The sequence below is a fragment of the Euwallacea fornicatus genome, chromosome 19, assembly GCF_040115645.1.
Source record: "Euwallacea fornicatus isolate EFF26 chromosome 19, ASM4011564v1, whole genome shotgun sequence".
NCBI lineage: Eukaryota > Metazoa > Arthropoda > Insecta > Coleoptera > Curculionidae > Euwallacea > Euwallacea fornicatus.
In genome coordinates, this window is record NC_089559.1 from 3,527,444 (window position 1) to 3,548,906 (window position 21,463).

Here is a 21,463-nt window from a genome sequence, read left to right on the forward strand (position 1 = left end):
TTTATATAACTTTGAAAGTTGTCGCTCCTAAGGGAAGGTCCTTACAAGATCCTAGGTCAGTAGATCAAGCCTCTGGGAAATGTATCAAGGAAATGCGGAAATCAAGTGAAATTATTAGTTAGTTTCGTGATTTCCCTGGAAATAATCTTTTAGGTAGAGTTGATATTATATTAGTCTAACCGCCGCTAGGGCCGCTAGATCTTAGACAGAGACCTTAACAAATATTTTTTAAACCTCAAGTAAAAGTCAATGAGACATACATTTTTTTATGCAAATTTTTCAAACAAATACACAGAGGGTGCTAAAAAGGACAATCATTCATCCTTTTAGCCAAAATATGATGATTTTTGATATCTAAAATTAAAATGATGTTTTAATTTTTATTATGATTTTCACAAGGGCATCAACGCCCTCTTTTACATCAATCCTTGATCTTGCTCTACACCCCGCATCTAAGGCTCGTACGCCCATGCACTTCACAATCAACATTCAAGCAGTATTTGGCAGTTTCTATATTTATTAACACTCTCACTTCAAAGCAAATGTTGTCTAGTCGTAAAGGAAATTACAACTCAAACAATTTTATAAATAAATACACTGAACTGTAATGATAAGGAGACTGTAACCAACATAAACAACTTTTATTAATACCTGGGTGGAGGCATATCTGCCAGTGGTGGCTTTAACGAACTGAAAATACGGCACTGCGGAGCCATAGCTTGATGGAATGCGATGCAAGAGGAGAGGAACTCGCTCTTGGACTCTTGAATTAGATGAGGATTGAGTTCGGTCACTCTGATCACTCGAGGTACTAGTAGTGCTGGTCCTCTTCGGCATTTGAGTTTAATGTTAAACGTTAATAATTCTACGCATCACAAGTCCGATCGAGCTATGATGGGATATCGACTGTGTGTGATGTGTATGCAGAATAAAATCGTATCAAAACAGATAAGATGTGTGCTCAATGAGAAGCGTTATGTATATACGCATAGATGTCATTGTCAGGTCGTACAAACTTCTTATTAACAGATCAAGATTAGGAAATGAAAAATAACTTTGTATCATTTATCTTATCAAGCATTTGTATTCTTGATATTTGGGTGGATGAAACAATCTAAATGTGCATTTACCTCGTTATTGTGTTCAGAACTTCGATATTTAGCCCTAAAAGACAGGTCCATCCATTTCGTGGGCAACTGCCTATAAGACATACCGGGGTCTTCATGTCTGGCCGTAGTTTTATGAGACATTTTGTTTAGTCACTCACACACACAATAACCACATCAAAACACGTACTCACGGACCTCATGTAAGAGGTGCACCCGCACAAATTTGAACTAACAAATGATTGTTATTTTTTCGTTCTTATCATGGGCGAATGAAATTGAATAGGCATGATAAGGCTAATCAGATGACTGTACAGTAAATACCTTGTTGCAAAGATATGGGTTGCAATATTGCTGATAGTTTGGAAATTGACGTTAATCAAGCGTTAAATATCGTGGTGACTAAAAACAAATTGAAATTTGAGACAATACAGAAAACATTCAAATTTAAGCTAAATGGTGAGTTGTTATTCTTAAACAGTTATAACAATATTACTGACCTACCTTGGCTTACTTTGCTTACTTTTTTACAATTTTTTTAACTTCTGGCCTAATTTAGGACTAATTATTCATAAAATTTAATATAAAATCAGGTTATAAGTAAATTGTTCAGTTGAACACTTTTTCAGATAATTCCTCTACTACTCTAAATTTACCTTGTTGTATTTTTATTTCCTTTTACTTTCCCTAGAAGTTCCTGTTCTCCTCAATGTCTGTACATCAATCACAAACATTCAATGGGTCTTAAATCCTAATATCAAGGATTACATTTCATTTGACATTCAACTCCATGGCAACCACAAGTAAAATAACAATATGAGAGATTATTAAGTAAGTTAGGTCACTAGGTAAATAAGAAGTGATATATGTGTCATTTATTTATACTGAAATGTTTTAGAAACAAATGTGAGAAAATCTACTTCACAATCATTTAACACACCTGACAATGATATTTTTTAAACCTAACCTTAACCTATATATTATTATTATTACTATTATTGATAGTGTTATTATTATCATTATTATTTTATTTGTTCCTCTGAAATAGCCAATAATAAATTTTTATAAGGCAGGAATAAAATACGTGCAGTTGGTCGCAGTGACATGTCTGCAATGCAATCATCCATTCATTGTACATTTTAAAAAGGTATTAAGTACTAGATATGAAGAATGGCTCAAAATTTCAAATTTTGTTTTAAATATTTTTGTAGCTTTTTTTTTCTTTTTTTAATTAATAAATAGTTTAATATTCAATCACAGTTTTTTCCTTATTTCCCTATGACTGAACATACTGCTTGTGAACATAAACTTTGATGAAAGGGCATTGAAAACTACTGTAACTTTCAATCAATCAAAATCAAGGTTAATCAATGCATGATTTCATCTCCTAATCCCCATAGTTTAATAAAGGAGAATGTTCATTATCGGTTTTAAGAAAGAAATCCATTACCAAGGGCGAATTTATAGCGTAAAATAAATTAAAGGGCAAAGGGCTAGATGAATTTAAGTTTCAGCTCTTACCTAAATTAGACGCCAATGTTGAAAATTGGCAGATCAGGACCCAAACAACAAAGAAACACTGCAACACACCACTTTCTTCATTCAAAGCCTTATGCTCAGTTCTCAAATAATTTTTATGTGAAATTAATAACTTTTTAATTAAATGTTTATAAATAAACATTCCGAGATAATTTGACATCTATCAAGAACATATGCTTTTGATTAGAGATTGTCGTTTAACTGTCTCTGCAGCAGATCCGATGTAGATTTAGAGCTATACTGCAAGATCAGACAATTGTCTTAAAATTATACTAAATAATAATTTTTCATTAAAAAATATATTTAAATAAAAATTAATTTTAAATTTATCGCCTAAAATACTAATTCTCGCACAATTTTATCATGCTTTAAAAAAATTCACGCAGTTTATACTTTTACACTTATCTAGCTTTATTGATATTAGGAACGCTTCCATTGCATTTAATATATTTATGAACATATTAAAATTAATTATTATATTTCAAATAATTAGTGGTGTTTCACCTTTACCCACTAGCAATAATTTGCTTTAACATACACTTTTAATATAACCACGTTTTGGTACAATGTGAAGAGAAAAGAATGGATATACTGAGAAATAAGCACTAATTAAACGTCGTATGTTTTAAATACCGACTAATAATCTGTTTCCACAGAAAAAATAATAATACGTAAATTTATGCGAATGAATATGTGCAAAAATATTTCTAAATAGATGTGTTAAGAATTCAAATCTCAAGTTCCAATTTACTGATTAGTTGGTTACCTGAAGCGTAGCTACATGATCAAATCAAATTCTATAAAGTTTGTTTTTAGTTAGTTCGGCTGTAAACAATTCAGTTAAATAGTTATCTGTAACTGTGCAAAAAACCTTGGATGGTCATAATGTAAGAAAAGTGGTCCCAGAACTAATTATTAGCATTGATTCTGGGTACCTTTGTTTATATGTTCACATATCATTGTATCGTATGCATATTTACGTATTTAATTCCAGAACGTTTAACTAACTTGAATGATTTTGCCTAGTTATCTATACAGTTTACAGGTCTGACTACCTGTATCAGCGTCAATAGGTACTTAAACCTCTCATGTATTGTATAGTTGTTTTTTTTTAATCTTTTAGCGTTTATCTGATGCATATTTTGCTTCGAAAGTATGTTCATGGTTTTCCCGGCACCTTTGATGACCAGAAAATTGAATCTTTCTCAACCATTCAAGAAACTTGTGCATGGAATTGTGTTAAACTAGAAATATGTACATTAATGTTCCAAGAATAGTATTCGCTATTCTGTGAAGATATCGTAGACAAGTCCTATTTTGATCGTGCAGTAAAAGAACTGTAAAAGGTGCCGTGCAAGCCACCAGATAGAACTACTTGTCAATAAAATAAGTAATTTTATTGATAAAACTTACAGGTCTATACTAAAACATGCCTCCTCAAAGTCTGAGCAATTCGCAATTTGTCTCTACTGGGGAAATCGTCGTGTTCACCTACAGATGGATAATTCTGTTCTTATATGGTCTGGTAGCATTAACAAACTTCATGCAAGTGCTACAATTTTCCATTATCAGCAATATAATTACCCAGTGAGCGCAACCAGACAAAATTAATTATAAAAAAAAAAATGTTTGATGATTGTTTTCAGATTCTATAACGTGGATAACATCTTGGTGGACTTGTCCTGTATAATATTTTTTATCTCCTTTATAATTTTCTTCTACCCCGTTAGCTTTATTGTGGAGAAATATGTAAGTTTTGTGACATAAAACTTCTCAGGAATTTACGTGAGACCACACCACTAGAACTTGAAACTCACAGTTGTCTCAGCGATGGCCTTAACATTAGCGGGAAACCTGATCAAACTATTCGCTGCTCAATCGGATCGATATTGGGTAGTTTTACTGGCCCAACTGCCGATCGCTATAGGGCAAGTACAACTGGCCAGCATAGCTTCGAAACTTGCGACCACTTGGTTTGGGCCTGAGGAGGTGTCCACTGCCTGTGCAATCGCTGTGTTATGGATGCAGCTAGGTAATATGTCTCTTTTGCATCATAATTTCTACTATTATTTTTGGCACAATATAGGTTCTGCCCTTGGATGCGTTCAATCTCCATTTATAGTAAAAAAAAAGGACAATGAAGAAATCTCAAGTCAACTCTTTAAGATGTTTGTAATTCAATGTATACTGAGCGGATGCGTATTTCTGGCCATTTTAGTGTGTATGTCCATCGAACAAAAATTGTAGCTCACATCGAATGTATAATTGTAGTTTTCAAGCCCAAGCCTAACTTGCCTCCAAGTCAGTCCCAGCTCAATCTCATTGTCAATGCAGATGAAAACAGGCCATCTTTTCTTGCAAATATCAGGGAAGTGATCAAAAATCGGAACTTTTGGTTTGTGGTCATGTCCATGGGACTTGCTAATGGACTCTGGAACTCTTTTGGAGTTGTGTTTAATACCATTTATCTCAATTACTTTCCAGTACGTCTCTTTTAGATATGAAACAAGTTAAGTAATTAGAATTGGTTGTAGAATGGAGAAAGTGATGCTGGAGTGATAGCTCTTTTGTCCATCATATCAGGGGGGTGCATTGGAAGCATAGTTGTAGGGATAATACTCGATAAGACTCATCAATTTAAGTAAGTACTTCTAATCATAAAATTATTCTTTCTACGTTTTCTTTGTTGACAGAAAGGTGAGCTTCGCAATATTACTCCTTGCAGCCATCAGCTACGGCTTTGTGTCAATATCCCTTATTGCGCAAAGCAAAATTGCCATTTTTATCACAGTTCCAATCTTTGGGTAAGTATTCACTTCAATTATCACCTCAATTATCTTTATAATTATTAAGATTTTTCATCACTTCGACCATAAAAATCAATCTAATTATACGTACTATACTATTTTGCAGGTTCTTTATTGCTCCAAGCCTCATTGTCGGTTTCGAATTCCTCGTAGAAATCACGTATCCAATCCCTGAAGCCTGCAGTTCTTCCACCTTCAATGCGGCCTACTGCTTCCAGTCAATTGTGAGCGCTATATTACTTGAAGTACTCTTTGAGAGCATCGGTTATGTATGGACATTTGTGATAATTTTTTTCACTATGTGCTGCTGCGCCATGTTTGTTCTATTGGTGAACACGGAACTCCGAAGAAGGGACGCCAATTTGCAGCACAATCATACTGTTATCGTTGACACAGGGGGAGCAGTGCCTTCTATTAGCAATAGTAGTAGGAGTAGTAGCAGTAGTAGTATGAATGAGCATAAGAACACTATAGTTACTATTGCGAAGTTTTAATACTTGTTTAACTATAATGATTAATGTTTACGCATAGAAAAACAATAAAATTGTTGCTAAATAAAATTTTCCTTTATGGTAACACAACTACAGAGAATTATATTTAAGAGTACAATCCTCTATGGTTGTGTTATTGTTTGGTGGTACTGATAAAGATGAAAATATTCAATGTACGGGCCAATTATGGAAAACCGTTAATTAACATGATCTCTATGGCAACAAGCAGTTTTTAGTTACAAATAACTTCAACCTCTTATGTTATTATATTATTCTAAATTTATGTTGATATTTTTATGATTTTAACAACTGATACTCCTGAAATTGGTTATGAAGTTTTCTTTTTTTCTATTTTTCTTCACGTTTATTATGTGCTAATGGACTAAATTAACCATTCGTGGTACGCAAATAGTAAGTATTACGTAGAGGAATGTTCACGTGTAACAGAAGAAGATAGATATAGGATGGCGTGTTCTCGATCAGCGCTATTTATGCGGTAGCTAAAGGAACTTCCTCATTTTTCTTAGTGCCAGGGTAAATGTATTGTCAATAATTGTTCGGCGCCTGAATTAATATGTCCACGCACAAATGAATTGAAACTGTTTGTTTACATCTTACATTCCATAATGGAAACAATGAGATTCTAACCAGCGGGCGTTGTTATCAAGGCAATGTAAAAATAACGGCTGCTGATTTTTTAACCGCCTTTAATAACATAATTAACATAACATTATTCTATTGCACGAAGAAGATTTAAAAAATGTTACTTGTGTGTGCTGACGAAGTTAAGATGATTGTTCTGATTAAGCTTATTTGATTTCTTTGAATTCTCAATGACTACTGCAGATAAATGAGTTAACAAAAATCTCAAATTTAATGAAAATAAATATGAATCATGGATTTTCATTTCAGACTCTTACTATTCAGTGGCGTACAGATATACCCGTGGGTTACATAAATACTTGTTACATCAACTGCGTTACAGCATAGTTTACTCCGACGCTGTTGTTATTGTTACACAAAGGTCACCGTCTCGATTCCACCTCGCGAATATTGCGTTAAGAAAAATTTAGTTAGTTGATAGTCTTAGATGCGCGAAGTCAGTGCAGTGGAGATAGTTTTCGTTAAGCGAGATGAGAGGTAGTAGGATGTCCTCTTGTTGCCCTCAGAGGTTCCCCTGGTTCAGGACTAGTTGGTCGCCCAAGAGCGATTTAGCATTGCAGCCTTTGCCGAAACCAGAGACACCCACAGGTAAAATAAAAAAAAATTAAGCAAATATATTACGTTAAAAGTTCTTGCAAAATCCTATCAAAAAATTTTGAAAATCTGGCTTAGTTGCATCCTCATGGCGCCCACGTCATACGAGAAAAATATTTTTGGAATTTACGAACGTGATAATCAATTTTGATTTTTTAGTGCATACCAATTGCTGGCAATGAGCCAAAATCTCATTAATTTAATAAACATAGAAAATACTTTATCGACACCTAATGTAAAAATAGATGAAAGTATCGAATTTATAACTTTCTTGCTTCTTCATTTCAACGCTGATTAATGTCGAAAGGTCTATAACTATGTTTCAAAAGGCGACGAAAAACAACATAAGAACCAATTCCTATAACTCTAAGTACTATAAGTATCGGATTTGCGCGTTAGAAAAACGCATTGCATATTTTAAGAGAAAATTTACAACTTCACAGAAGAACTTCGTACCGTGATTTCGCTCAAAATTTTTCCTCTCATCTATCTATATAAGCAAAAATTGATAAATGCAATACAATAGCTGCAAGGAAAATGATCATATTTCCACTTTGTCATGAAAAGCTGTTAAGAATATTTTTCCCTCCTTGCAAGCAGCTTAATGACTGTTCACTTACTTTGTACGCACACATATCTGAAGAAGCCAGTAAATTTAAACATGTGAACGTTCCATTCCTTTTGCGGACTTGCCATTAACTCTTCCAATATGTTTAAGACACATATATTAGAAAAAAATTATTATTAGTGATATAAGCACATATAATCGCATTAGGGCAAATTAACGCAGTAATTTACCAGTGATTAGATTAGTCTATTAATGAGAAACCAGTATTCCATTGGTAAAACATCAAATTTTACAGATAAATGAAATCATTAAATTTATTGAATTGAAAATGCTGGTGTGCAAGTTTATGATTGAAAAGGTACTAAGTCAGAATTTGTTACTGAAAGTGTAGGAGAAACAATGGAATGCAGAGCAACTTTCAATAATTTTTTATAGAACAGTATTGTGATAAAAATCTATTACAGAACATCAAATTTCCCAACGAAACTGAGAAGATTCCCCAACTAATTTTTTTTTAGTCACTGACAAATTGCTAAGAAAAGATTGTAAAGCTTGAAACAAGTCGGATTTATGCACTAATGTTGTTGTTGCAACTCTCTACGATTTTCCGGAGAATTTTCGACGCAGGCGATTGTTGCAAGAAGAAAACAATTAAGTACAAGTATTGCAAGGGCATTACGAATAGACAATTGAATGCATTTTTTAACATTTAGACAAATGTAGAGCATGCAGATGTTTATTAATATACAAAACTGGTCATAGAAGCTGCAAATTCATTAGTAAACAACAAATGAATCTTAATGAAGGCCACTCATATATTATTTCAATCAGTAGACATTATATGGTCATTGCAATTGTTGCTCAAGACTCGTCACTGATGGTTACAGAGAAACATGTCTGTGTCACTCCACAACCAAAAGGAGACATAGGAATTTCTGCGAATCTTTCTATTTTTATCATCAAAACGGTTTATATTTCAAGAATTTTATAGTAAAGAAGCAAATATTGACATTGCGATTTGAAAATATTTTTTTTACCACTTTCAAGGTATTAAAAAAAAATTCGAACGTTTTCAGACACGTTTGACGGAGTCCCATTCGAGGAAAAAATCAAAGAACCTCACATCTTAATCGTCAGAAGCATCGATCCTTGTTTAGCAGAAAATGGAACCAATCACAGAACCTCCAAGTACGACCTCATGAGGCGGTTGTACAATCCTCAACTTGTAGTACGACGTGGTCAATTCTTTAAGCTTACCATCACCTTCAGCAGGCCATACGATGAAGACAAGGATGGTATATCTTTTATTTTTGTCGTGGATGATGAGGAGAAACCTTCTCATGGAAACAGTACCATGGTTGCGGTACCTTTACTGAAAAAACCAGATAGATACCTCCCTTGGAATGTTGTATTGCACTCTGTGGAGGGGGACACAATTACTGTTAATATCATGACTTCTCCAGAGGCCATAGTGGCCAAATGGAGGATGGATATTGACTCAAAGATTATCGATAATGGAGCTTATAGCTATAGTTGGGACACAAGAATCTACCTCCTTTTTAACCCATGGTGAACATTTAATGTTGTCTTACAAATAACTATGATATACTGAGGCTTTTGCAGGAGCAAACACGATCAAGTATACATGAAATCCGAAGATTGGAGAGAAGAAGCTGTGATGAATGACGTAGGTATCATATACAGAGGGACCTACAATAGAATTAAACCAGTGATTTGGAAATATGATCAATTTGAGAAGGATGTGTTGGATTGTTCCCTGTATCTAATCCATATAGTGGGCAAAGTGAAAAGCAATTACAGGTAATAAGAAAGATTCTTTATTATGATAATTTAGGTTAGTTGTGAGCAATACACCACTGAGCATCAGCAACTACAATTCAGGTCAGCTTTACTCATTGTTTTTTTTTTTTATTATAGATCAGATCCTGTTAAAATTACCAGAGCATTGGCGGCGGCGGTGAATTCATCCGATGACGAAGGAGCAGTTATGGGCAATTGGTCTACTGATCACAGTGGCGGCACAGCCCCCACTAAATGGATAGGCAGCATGGAAATTTTACAAAAGTATTATAAAAAGAAGAAACCAGTGAAGTATGGCCAATGCTGGGTATTTTCGGGGGTCCTAACTACTGGTAAAATTGAAAAGAAGCAATTTTTAATAGTTTCGGTAATGCGTTCTTTACTATACAGAGCGTTATTTAAGTGCATAGCCAAATTTCAAGAGGTGATTCTTTGAATGATTCTAAAACGAAAAGATTATATAAACATATATCTGATAATGCTTTCTTTTCAAGATACAGGGTGTGAAACTATTTTTTCTAATCGTTACATATAAAAAAACTCCTAAATAACAATACATATAACAGAAGCTTTGTCACTTATTTAGAATTTGTTTTTGCAAATAAGTTTGCAGTATAGCAAAGAGTCAAATTCAAACGTGGATTTTATTTGAATGTTGAGGTGTATGTTTATTTAAATTTTTTAAAGACTTCTTCACGCAATGGTATTTCGGTTCTTATTGCAAGTTTCTTAAAAAATATTTTTAAAATTGGAGCGATTAATCCTACATCCTTTAAATATTTAACACGCGCTTTCGCCAAAACTTAAGCTAATTATTTATTATTTTAAGATAGATTTCCAGATATTCGAGGTTTTTAGGTTTATATAATTTTAAATAGTCTACATATTCGAACGAAGTTGCTGGTTTATGATCAGGAAATTCAAAATAGAGACCACGTAATCGCCAAAATTAATCAAGCTGCGTAACAATTTAAACTAGAAATGCGACTCGGTATCCCAACAGCAATGAGGAATAGAGCACGTAGATGTATACAGAATGGCGGTTTTTATTTTGAACGCAATGAATAAATTATTAATGGTTTACTTTCCATTATTTGTGACATTTTTTTTTCAAAATTAACTAAGAAATTTCTGAATACTTCTTTTCTTTACATTGAAAAATATAATATTATTTTACAGTGTTAAATATTATTTAATGCAAATATGCAAATCGTATAAAAAATGATAAAAATCCAAAAATCTTGAATATCTGAAAATCTAGCTTTAAATATTAAATAGCTAGCTTAAGTTTTGGCGAAAGCGCTTGGTGGATATTTAAAAGAATTAAGATTATTTGCTCTAATTTTTTAAATATTTTTTTAAAAACTTTCCATAAGAAATGAAAGACCATGGTCTAAGGAAGTTTTTAAGAAATTTGAATGAATTTACACCTAAGCGTTCAAATAAAATCCGTCCACGTTGGAATTTGACCGTTTGGTATATTGCAAACCAGGAAAGTCATATTTATGAACTTCTAGGTAAGTAACAAAGTCATGTTAGATTTTATGGTTTAAATAATCTAAACATCTATTCATACATAATTTTAAAAAATTCTACAATTTTGTGATAGAAGGGCTTGTTCCTCTGCACTTCAATAATTGTAAGACAGCACAATCAAATTAAATAATGTTAAAAACTTAATTATCAAGAAAAGTGTAACACTAGGTGTATGTTTAGTTAAATCAATTCAAAAATACCTAGTCTAATACCCTATTCAGTATTTTGCATTACCTATTAAACACCCTATATATAAAAAAAAAACTCGTAAATAACAAGAAGACGCATATTAATATGAGCTTGAACCTTGATGGCAGTTTTTAATGTAATAAAAAAGAATCTTTCAAGCTAGAAATTGTTTGTCCCCTTTTACCAGAGGCGTGCTCAAAGGTAACACCGCAAAAACAAAAAAAAAAACAAACAAGGAAACGCATTTTTTTAGTAAAAAACATGTAAAAATTAGTAAATGTCAAAATTAAACAAAATCCGCTAAAGAATTATTAAGATTTTTAGGGATTTATTTTTAGTTTGACATCTTGTATCTTGAAAACGAAGCATTACCGAACTTATGTTTTTAAAAACTTTTCGTCTTAGGATCATTCAATGAATAATCACTTGAAATTCGACTACGTACTTAAATAACACCCTGTATACTTTGTTTAAATTTTGAAAAAATTAGTCATCACAGTAGGTCCCACAAGCCACATTAACTCTATGGTATACACGGTGTTTCAATTTTAACCTGCATAATTTTAATACCGTTTTAAACGTCTAAAAATAATGTTAGTTTGTTGTATAAATCAACATCAAATAAGATTTCCTTTGGCAGATAAAAGAAAAATGAAACATATTAAATTTCCCCAAATTGTGCTTGAGATTTTTTAACGAAATTTTGGAAGTGTTGATGACTATAAACGATGTATATATTTCTGTGGAAAAAATATTTTCTAGCTGTTCGAGTGGCTTGCCTACTATCGTGTAAGGGATGTTCATCAAGAAAAAGTGGTATGCTACCAGCTTTTTTGAAAATAAAAACTATTCTCGAATTCCTCGTTCAATTTTGAAGAAATAGTCTTTCATGACATTTTTTTGTCCAACCTACCGTTTCCAACTAAAAAAATTAAAATTATTTGAATGCACGTTATTAGTTTTCTTATGCATTCATAATAATTTGATACCTACATGTACGTGTACATAAATTGATACATGCTTAATAAAAACTTTTGACGTAAAAACAAGAATTATCTTCCCTCTTAAAAAAAAATTCGGTTGATCGCTTTCTTTTTCTTTTAAAATTTCTAATAAGGTGTTGGTACAATTACGATCTAATTATTAATCTAGGGAGTGAATAAAAATTATATCAATTTTTTTACTTAAAAAAAGTGTATCGGACGTAAGAGTCTCAAGTGAGACTATTTCTCCGGATTTGATCGAGGAATTCAAGAGTAACTTTTGTTTTCAAAAAAGTCAGTAGCGTACTACTTTTTGTGAAAAAATATCCCCCAACATGAACGTAAGCACGCTACTGTGAAAGCAAAGAATTATTTTTATCCAGCAACACTTATGTTGCTTATAGTCATCAATGCCTTCAAAATTTCGTTAAAAAAATTTTAGCTCTTTTTGAGAAAATTTTATATTTAAAATTTTGTTAATTTAATTTAAACCCCATGTATTTGCAAACAAAAATGTTATTGAACGTTGATTTATACAGCAAACTGACATTATTTCTGGATCTTCAATATGCTATTAAACTTATGCGGGTTAAAATTGAAATACTCTGTATATGTATACATGATAGTTCCTAAGAGACTGTCGATATTTAAAGAGCTGATTCGTTGGATTGTTTTAAGATAAAAATGTTGTATAAACGTATTTCCTACAATGAGTCGTGTTCGAGATACAGAGTGGGAAATATTAAGAAACACAAGATATTTTCTTTGGTATTTTCAAAGTTGCGCAAAACATTTAATTGAAATTCAACACACGTACACAGTAGTCCAAACAATACATTCCCCTTCTATATTTAAAGAGAAGTGCTGTGACCATAGATGTGCTTAAAGATTCCCATGTTAATTCTTATGGGGAAATGGGGGGTACGTCACTGGTATTTTTCTAATTGCACACATTATAACAGTTATTGAATATGAGTACCATTTGCCACAATACATACTTCTATACTTTTTCTCATGGATTCGCGGCCACGTTTAAAAATATCGGGGGTATTCCGAATTATTTCATACGCCTCCATTATACAATATCTTAACAAAGCGATTTATAACATCAAAAATACACAAGAGACATTTTTTTCAATCGGTAATTTTAAAAATACCAGTGGCGTACTCCCAGTCCCCCGTAAAAATTAACATGATAATAACCTCTATGTATGTATAGGGTTACAGCATTTTTCTTTAAATAGAAGGTAAACGTACTGTTTCGACTACTGTGTACGTATATCGAGTTTTAATGAAAATATCTTGCGTTATTTTCAAAATACAATAAAAAATGCTTTATTTTTCTTAATATTTATCACCCTGTATCTCGGCTGCGACTCATTTTGGGATATGTGTACGATTGTATAACACTTTCTTCTTAGATCAGCCCAGAGAATCAGCTCCTTAAATATCAAAACACCCTTTGAGACCAATCTGTATAATATACAGGGTGTAACATTGAACTTGAAACATCAAAATGTCTGGATACTAGCCATCCTATAAAGAAATGTTTAGTATCAAGCTTTAATCACTTTAAAAGGGAAATGTATTTGTGCGAAACTGCACTTTCCTGCACCCTCTCTGTAGACGTGATGGGGGCAAATTTTTTTATTTCAAGTGATTCCCCCCAAATTGGACAAATTCGTATAATACAGTTAAAAATAAGAAAAGTTTGTACGAAAATTTCTTTTCGATTCATGTTAGAAAAAACTGGAATTAAGGAAATTCAATTTGAATCTTAAATTGCAACCTCTACTTAAAAAAAAGTCCATAGGAGAAAAAAATATATATCACAATAAAATATGGCTGATAAACAACAACATAAACAAATAAAATATCTACTTTTAAAAATTATGTTGTTAATACTGCTTCACGGTCAAACATTTGACCGTAGGTCAAGGTCGAAATGGTTTTGGTATACGAAGAAGCCGGTAGGCATTTAGACAGTGTTGTCAATTTTTACGCTCAGCGTTTCCATGAAAGATCACGATCCTAGATTTCTTTCTCTCATGTGATTAAAAAATGTATTAATGACCGGTCTCTAAATCAGACGAAAAGAACTCGCCCAACAACTGTGTGTGGAGAAAACAATCAAATTACAGTCCTAGGTGTTCTGGTTTTCGATCCTTAAGTGGACACAAGAGAAAAAACAGGACTATCAGGAATTTCTCACATGAGCGTGTGGAGAAAGCTGAATCTGCACCAGTTTTATCTTTATCATATCTCTTTGCACCAAGAGCTCCACAAGGTAGATTTTCAAAATCGTTTAGACTTTAGGAGTGGGAATCTGGATAGTTAAAACGAAATCCCAATTTTTCCGTTGGGTATTATTCTTTGAGGAGTAATCGTTTACAAATCATGGTACAGTTAATAGGTATAACGTGCATTACTGGAGCGTTGAAGATCCGCATTGGCTTCGACAAGTTGAGCACCATCCTCCTGGGTCTGTCACCGTATGGTATGAAATCATTGACAGTAAATTTATCAGTCCCCAGACATAATCGAAGGCAACTTGAATAGTGAAATGTACCGGGATATTTTGGGAACTGACCTGCCCATATTACTCCAAGGTCTAAACTTAGAAGTTTGTTAGAACATGTGGTTTCAACATGATGCTTGTCTAGCTCATTATTCAGTGATGACATGGGAAGTTCTTAATCGTAATTTTAACCGTCGATGGATTGGCGAATCTGATCCGGTGGATTGATCTTTTAGATCTTCAGATTTTAGTTTTTACCGGATTTTTTTTCCCGGATTTCGCGGGGATATGATTCTGCGAATCATCAACGCTCGTGCCAATATTCCAGAAGACACACTTCGTAGATGTAAAGAGTCCTTTGAAAGACGGATAAATCTGTGTATTGAAGTTCAGGGACATCAATTTTAGTATTTACTTTAAATAAAAGCTTTACAAAAATCTACGTTTTTATTCATTCTAAAGTAGACAAAATCAAACCTTTTGGTAAATCATAAGTGAAAGGGAAATTGAATTTCGTTAATTACAGTGTTTTTTTAGCGCGAATCGAAAAAAATGTTTCTTATTTTTAGCAGTGTTGTCGGAATCTGTAGAAAAACAGGGGTTGCCATTTAAAATTAAAAATTTAACCCCCACCCCCTCTACACGGCAGCTGGGAAGAAAATCAACTTTAGCACCAATATATTTCCCCCTCAGAGTGATTAAAGCTTGATACTAAATATTTCTTTATAAGATGCCTAATATTTGAGATATTTCGATGTTCCAGGTTAAATGTTACACGCTGTATGTTATACAGGGTGACGAATTTATCTTGAGACACTATATTTTCAATAACGGCGTTTTTTTGAATCAAACGTTTGATTTAGGATTATTCAGTGTTAAAGGGGTGGCAAAATAGCAACTTTTATTTTTTATTTAAACAACGTTTTCTAAGACTTCTATTTTTTAGTAATACATCGTTTTTATTACCAATTCATATGTTTCTGACAGACATAAACTTTTAAACAGACTTTTACTTGAAACATTTTTTATACAAGTGCAAATTAAGCAAGTTTTGGTATCATCAAAAAAACTTAAATTGTATTGATTAATAATTAATTTTTTTGTGATCGTTGATGGAGTCAATCGTAATTTATTTATATTTTTTGAATCGTTCTAAATTTTTATAACTTTAAATCAGTTTTTTTAAGATCGCAATTTATAAGGCATTTTAGTTTGATGACTGCTACTGTCTTGTCGCAAACATGGAACATCTTTTTATCGCAGAACAAGTTGAAATGGTATTTCTGTACGGTGAATACAGTAGAAATATTACAGAGGCTGTTGCATTGTAAGCTGACAGTTTTCTCGATAGCAATGCCATATCAGGACGGTTACTGGTGTAGATAATGAAGTTGCAGTATTAGCAGCAGTTGCTGTATATTGTCATATTTCCGCCAGGAAACTTTCTGGAGACTGTGGAATTTCGAAAAGAAATATTTTAACAATATTGAGACGACATAAATTTTACCAGTATCACACTTCTTTACATCAAGAACTCTATTACGCTCATTTTCAACATCGACTGATATTGCCTCAACGGACACGTAATAAAATTGAAATAAATAAATATTTTTTTCTAAATATTTCATTTTTTAACGAATCCAGTTTTGCAAATCGTACACAGGTAACTCGTCATAATGTACATTGTTGGAATATTGAAAATCAATTCTGGAAGAAAAATAAAAAATCAGCGTCCTTGGTCAATAAATGTACGGCGTGGAATTATTGGAAATAGATTGATCGGCTCACGTTATATTGAGGAAATATTGGATGGCCGAATATATCGTGAATTTCTGGATCAACATTTGCCAGTTTTACTTGAAGACATAACCCTTGAATAAAGACTAAACAACTGGTATCGACATAGTGGCATGCCGTGTCTATAATACCAGAAGATCTCGTGAAATATTAGATCAGGATTTTGCAGATCGATGAATCGGTAGCGGTGGTGTTGCGTGGCCTGCCAGGCCACGCGATCTAACACCCTTTGACTTTTTTATGGCGTTTCCTCAGAGACAAAGTTTATCAGGAAATTCCAGTTACATCAGAAAATATGAGGGAACTCATTGCAAACGCTTGTGACGCTGTCAGTAGAAAAACTGTTTTGCAGTATGGTGAATTCTCCAGAAGGTGAATTGAGAAGTGTATTGAAATTGGAGGTCATCATTTTGAACATTTCTTGTAATAAACGTTTTCAAAAATTATAAAAATGGTTACGTAAATTGTAGATATTTCATCTTATATCTGCTTAAGTTGTCTTCGCATAAAAAATTTATCAAGTAAAAGTTTTCTGTCTCCGTCAAAAGCATATGAATTCATACTACAAGCAGTACATTGCCATTTAAAAAAATTTAAGTTTCTTTTGTTGAGAATTTAGGGTGTCTCAAGATAAATTAACTACCCTATATAATGTATGAAATATAGTTTCGATTTTCACCACATAAGCAACATTTTGAACTACTATAATCGCTTGTAGGTAGTGTGCGCATACGTAAGAAAAGTAGCAGAAAAATCAGAAAATCCCTGAGGTAAAAAAATGCACAGAAAATAGTTTTTTCAGTTTTTAGTTATCTAAAGAGATTAGCAACGATGATATTTCTGAATTTGATACCAGTGATTCTGATATATTTATTACTATTATTTTATCTACTTAGGCTATTCTATTAGATTGTATCAGAATCGCTGGTATCAAATTCAGAAATATCATCGCTGCTATTTTTTTAGGATAACCATAAACTGAAAAACTATTTCTTTTATATATTTTGACAGCAATGACTTCGTGACTAGTCTAGTACTTTCGCTATGCACACTCTCTTCAATTGCAAAAACATCCGAACACTCCATTTGACCACAAACTTCATACGAATCATAGTTCTTTATTCACCAAAACTGAAAAATTTATTTGTTTCATTTAAACTAACTACAATGAAGATCAAACTAACAGCATAACTACTTGTAGAAAATTTAGAAGGAGAATGAGCAGGTCTCATAGTGTAAGAGTGGTTATATATTATCCCTCATCCTCCGGTTCTAACGGGCTTTGCTTATTCATGGCGCCAGGCGTCCATATATGGGATAATATATGGACAAGACAAAATGAGAAGAAATACAGGTGACCACATGAAGATGCAGATGGTCTTGTGATGTTATGGATGGCTAAATAACTCGCATTCAGAAATAATTGGAAACTATCAGGTGCATGCAAAGACAGATTTTTCTTTGGAGACCTATAGGTGCCTGAATAAATTCTTAACTAAGAACTAATAAAAAAATCCGTATTTATTAGGACCCTCTATTGAAAAAAAATATATATGAAACGCACATTGAAATGTATGATTAATAAGATATTTAACATTTCCAACATATTAGACCACTGGACAGTTTATCAGGGGTCTAGACATTTTTTGTTGCTTTTCGTGCCTATGACGATGACTAATTTCTTCAATGCTTCGATTAACTATTTGTAATAAAGTTTAATCTACAATAAAAATAATTTTAGACACAAATAAAAAGATTCTTGACGTAATGGTGAATGCAACACTTACTATTATCTTCAATAACTAGTTTGCAGAACTCTTGGAATACCCGCCAGAACTATAACCAACTATGCTTCTGCCCACGATACTCAAAATTCTCTCACCGTGGACTACTTCATGAACGAAAAAGGTGCCATAATGGAAGAACTGAATTCGGACTCAATTTGGAATTACCATGTTTGGAATGAGGTTTGGATGACGCGCCCAGATTTGGGAAGGGACTACGCGGGGTGGCAGGCTATTGATGCCACCCCTCAGGAATTAAGCGGGGATTTGTATAGGTAAACAATTAATCCCAAGAAATAGTTTTGCGTAGGTAAATTTGCAAAGACGATAATTTCTAAATCCCAATGAAATATGGAAATTATCTTCTAGATATAGTTGTCTATATATTGATAAATTGGTCCTAATTTGGCAGTTTTATTGATTTAGATGTGGACCTGCATCGGTGGTGGCTGTAAAGGAGGGTGAAGTGCTTAGAGCCCACGATACCAACTTCCTCTTTGCTGAAGTCAATGCCGATAAAGTGTGTTCATTTTCTGAAGCATTTATTATTAATAATAAATTGTTTTAAAGATATTTTGGAGGTGGAATGGACCGACTCAGCCCTTAAAGCTATTGCGCAAGGATATTTATGGCATAGGCAAACTCATTCTCACAAAATCCCCTGGAGGCTTCAGCAGCGAAGAAATCACCAATAATTACAAATTCTCAGAAAAATCTTTGGAAGAAAGAACTACCATGCTGAAAGCTCTCAAACAGTCTGAAAGCCTGTTTTCCAGATATTACCTCAACGAAGATTTCAACGACATTTATTTCCATTTCAATCTCATCGATGATGTGAAGATTGGCCAACCTTTCGATGTGGCTTTATCCATGAGAAATAGATCAAAAACCAAACACTACAAGATATCGGTCATTCTCAGAGTGGACGTGGTCACTTATACGGGAAAAGTGGGGGAATCCGTGAAATCTGAGCACTTTACAGTTTTGGTAAAGGCAGATTCTACTCATGAGGTCAAGTTGACCGTGCGATATGATGAATACAGTAAAAGACTGATCGATCAATGCGCCTTCAACATTTCTTGTTTGGCCTCAATTGAGGATACCAAGTTCGAGTATTATGCTCAAGATGATTTCAGAATAAGAAAGCCGGATATCAAAGTTACTCTTCGGGAAGCTCCCGTTGAAAATTTAGAAGTGATTGGAGATGTATCTGTGGAGAATCCTTTACCAGTCCCCTTAAAAAAAGGGGAATTCACGATAGAAGGTCCTGGAATTGAAGGGAGGCTGAAAGTGAAAGTGAAAAATCCAGTAGCTCCTGGTGAAAAAGCTATAGGTATTGTCGTTTTTAGCCCTCTACACAAATGTAGATTAACATTTTTCTTATACAGGAGAGTTTAAACTGAAACCCCCAAGAACTGGAAGATTTGCAATTGCAGCTAAGTTTGTGTGCAAGGAAATGGATGATGTGGACGGGTTCATTATGGTCATGGTAGAGCCGAATAAAGAGCAAAATGGGCAGGTATGAAATTTACCAGCCATTAGTTTATATAGCCAACAACATTAACATTCAGCCAAAACTAGTAATTAAACTAAAAAGAACTGATGAAAACAAGTTTTATTTATACATTTTTGTAATTTATTGATTAGTATTAATAATTTTCTTCTATTTATCTTAGTTATTAATGTATTTTAACGTTATATTCGTATTTTTATAACACACCATATTATGCCCAATTGGTAGAATAAATGTATTTCAACTCTATTTTTGTGTATTCATTTTAATTTGTTTTGCAATTCTCAGAACCCGTTCCTGGACATCCCCCTAAATACATATAAAAAATACCTATATTGATGGAATTACAGTTGCCCTCTACCGGCTAGGGTAGCAAGCAGAGGTTTCACACACTAACTCCCCATAGAAATTTTAAGTGCTTTTTTAGTTCGGGTTAGTTTGACTAGTTGCCACTAGATGTATGCACTAATCTCAAGATCGTATAAAGAAAATTTGTACTGCAGGGGAGTTTTTACCCTTGATTTTTCACCCTTACACTCGGTTTCTTAAACTTCTGGTAACATCGACAACAATATGATTTCCGTGGAAACCACGAAATTGGTGAATACTGTGTCATTATTTCGAGGCTTCCATGGATATTCTCTTCTTGGTAAAGTGGCTAATAAAAATTTGGCCTATTGGCTCTAAGGAACACATCGTAAAATGTTCAAATAAATTTAATTGGAACATAATATTAAAGTAAACTTTCAAGTAGACGTCGCAAACATACTTCTGAGTTTTTCTCCTTATTTTTAAAATTTTCTCATCCGCAATTTCTGAGATAATGCAAAAAAGCCTTTTTTTGTTTTAGCATGCATGTGTCCTTCGTTGCAAAACAATGCACGTCCTTTATGGCCTGTCTGCGTAAGAGAAGTGAACAGCGTTTACGACCTTTTAACGCACCATGGCCAGACGAGCCTTTTGTTGGGCACTAAAATTTTTAATTAAATTCGAACAAAAAGGAACCGAAAGGAATGCGAAAATTACAGATGATGAATAAGGATAGTAATAACCTTTTGGGGTCATAACGTTCTCTTAGTTAGTTTCAATCAGGAGTTGCAGACGGAGAGGAATTTGCGGCATTCGGAATTCGAACGAACAGCAAGATGATTTGAATTGAGAATATTTCTGAAAACTGAGGGGGTCTACTAAATGAAATTTGGAATACGAACTAGCTTCGGTTAGCAGCTTCGTGAGGAGACCCTAAACACAATACAGCAACAGTTTGTACAGAACTTATGGAGAATTTTTTGAATTACCAAAAAGCGTACGAGTTTCGAAAATTATGTATATCTAGTTCTGGGCTAGATCTTCAAAGCAGTTTCCACGCCCATGCGTTTGAAATAAGAATTCCGAGCTGTGTTCTTAAAGGAGGAGGCATTTCCAGAGAATTCTTCAAATAAGCGAAAAGTGTGTCGTCTCTCAAAATAGTTCCTTCTAAGGGGGTTTAAAATAGCTAATTCTGAAAGCGGGATTATTCGGAAGCTTAGTTTAACTTAACATTTAATTTCACCT

At 33.5% G+C, this 21,463-nt stretch overlaps 2 protein-coding genes across 10 annotated transcripts; both read left to right on the forward strand.

Annotated features, from left to right (window-relative positions):
• The first annotated feature begins 1,449 nt into the window (after nucleotides 1–1,449).
• LOC136345433 (uncharacterized MFS-type transporter C09D4.1-like) lies at nucleotides 1,450–6,012 on the forward strand. 9 transcript variants are annotated; one of them, XM_066293743.1, is made up of 11 exons: nucleotides 3,232–3,532; nucleotides 3,640–3,718; nucleotides 3,769–3,991; nucleotides 4,061–4,232; nucleotides 4,292–4,394; nucleotides 4,449–4,677; nucleotides 4,732–4,866; nucleotides 4,917–5,128; nucleotides 5,180–5,286; nucleotides 5,339–5,449; nucleotides 5,559–6,012. In XM_066293743.1, exons 4-11 carry the CDS (start codon nucleotides 4,075–4,077, stop codon nucleotides 5,944–5,946), a joined length of 1,443 nt encoding a protein of 480 aa, XP_066149840.1. In that variant the 5' UTR covers nucleotides 3,232–3,532; nucleotides 3,640–3,718; nucleotides 3,769–3,991; nucleotides 4,061–4,074; the 3' UTR covers nucleotides 5,947–6,012. The 9 variants fall into 9 exon arrangements, with proteins under 9 accessions (XP_066149846.1, XP_066149843.1, XP_066149845.1 ...); XM_066293741.1 differs by having other exon boundaries at nucleotides 3,232–3,718; XM_066293745.1 differs by lacking the exon at nucleotides 3,769–3,991.
• Nucleotides 6,013–6,942: 930 nt separating this feature from the next.
• On the forward strand, nucleotides 6,943–20,158 carry Tg (Transglutaminase). The gene is made up of 8 exons (XM_066293301.1): nucleotides 6,943–7,194; nucleotides 8,845–9,337; nucleotides 9,392–9,589; nucleotides 9,707–9,921; nucleotides 18,419–18,671; nucleotides 18,823–18,916; nucleotides 18,967–19,729; nucleotides 19,785–20,158. Exons 1-8 carry the CDS (start codon nucleotides 7,077–7,079, stop codon nucleotides 19,919–19,921), a joined length of 2,271 nt encoding a protein of 756 aa, XP_066149398.1. The 5' UTR covers nucleotides 6,943–7,076; the 3' UTR covers nucleotides 19,922–20,158.
• The last annotated feature ends 1,305 nt before the right edge of the window (nucleotides 20,159–21,463 follow it).

Coding starts and splice junctions, on each gene's coding strand:
- LOC136345433 (XM_066293746.1), top strand. CDS start 4,075: ATGCCTCCTCAAAGTCTGAGCAATTCGCAATTTGTCTCTACTGGGGAA. Junction 4,395..4,448: donor GCTTTATTGTGGAGAAATAT/GTAAGTTTTGTG, acceptor CCACACCACTAG/AACTTGAAACTCACAGTTGT. Junction 4,867..4,916: donor ATTTCTGGCCATTTTAGTGT/GTATGTCCATCG, acceptor GTATAATTGTAG/TTTTCAAGCCCAAGCCTAAC.
- Tg (XM_066293301.1), top strand. CDS start 7,077: ATGAGAGGTAGTAGGATGTCCTCTTGTTGCCCTCAGAGGTTCCCCTGG. Junction 18,917..18,966: donor CTGAAGTCAATGCCGATAAA/GTGTGTTCATTT, acceptor ATTGTTTTAAAG/ATATTTTGGAGGTGGAATGG. Junction 19,730..19,784: donor TCCTGGTGAAAAAGCTATAG/GTATTGTCGTTT, acceptor TTTCTTATACAG/GAGAGTTTAAACTGAAACCC.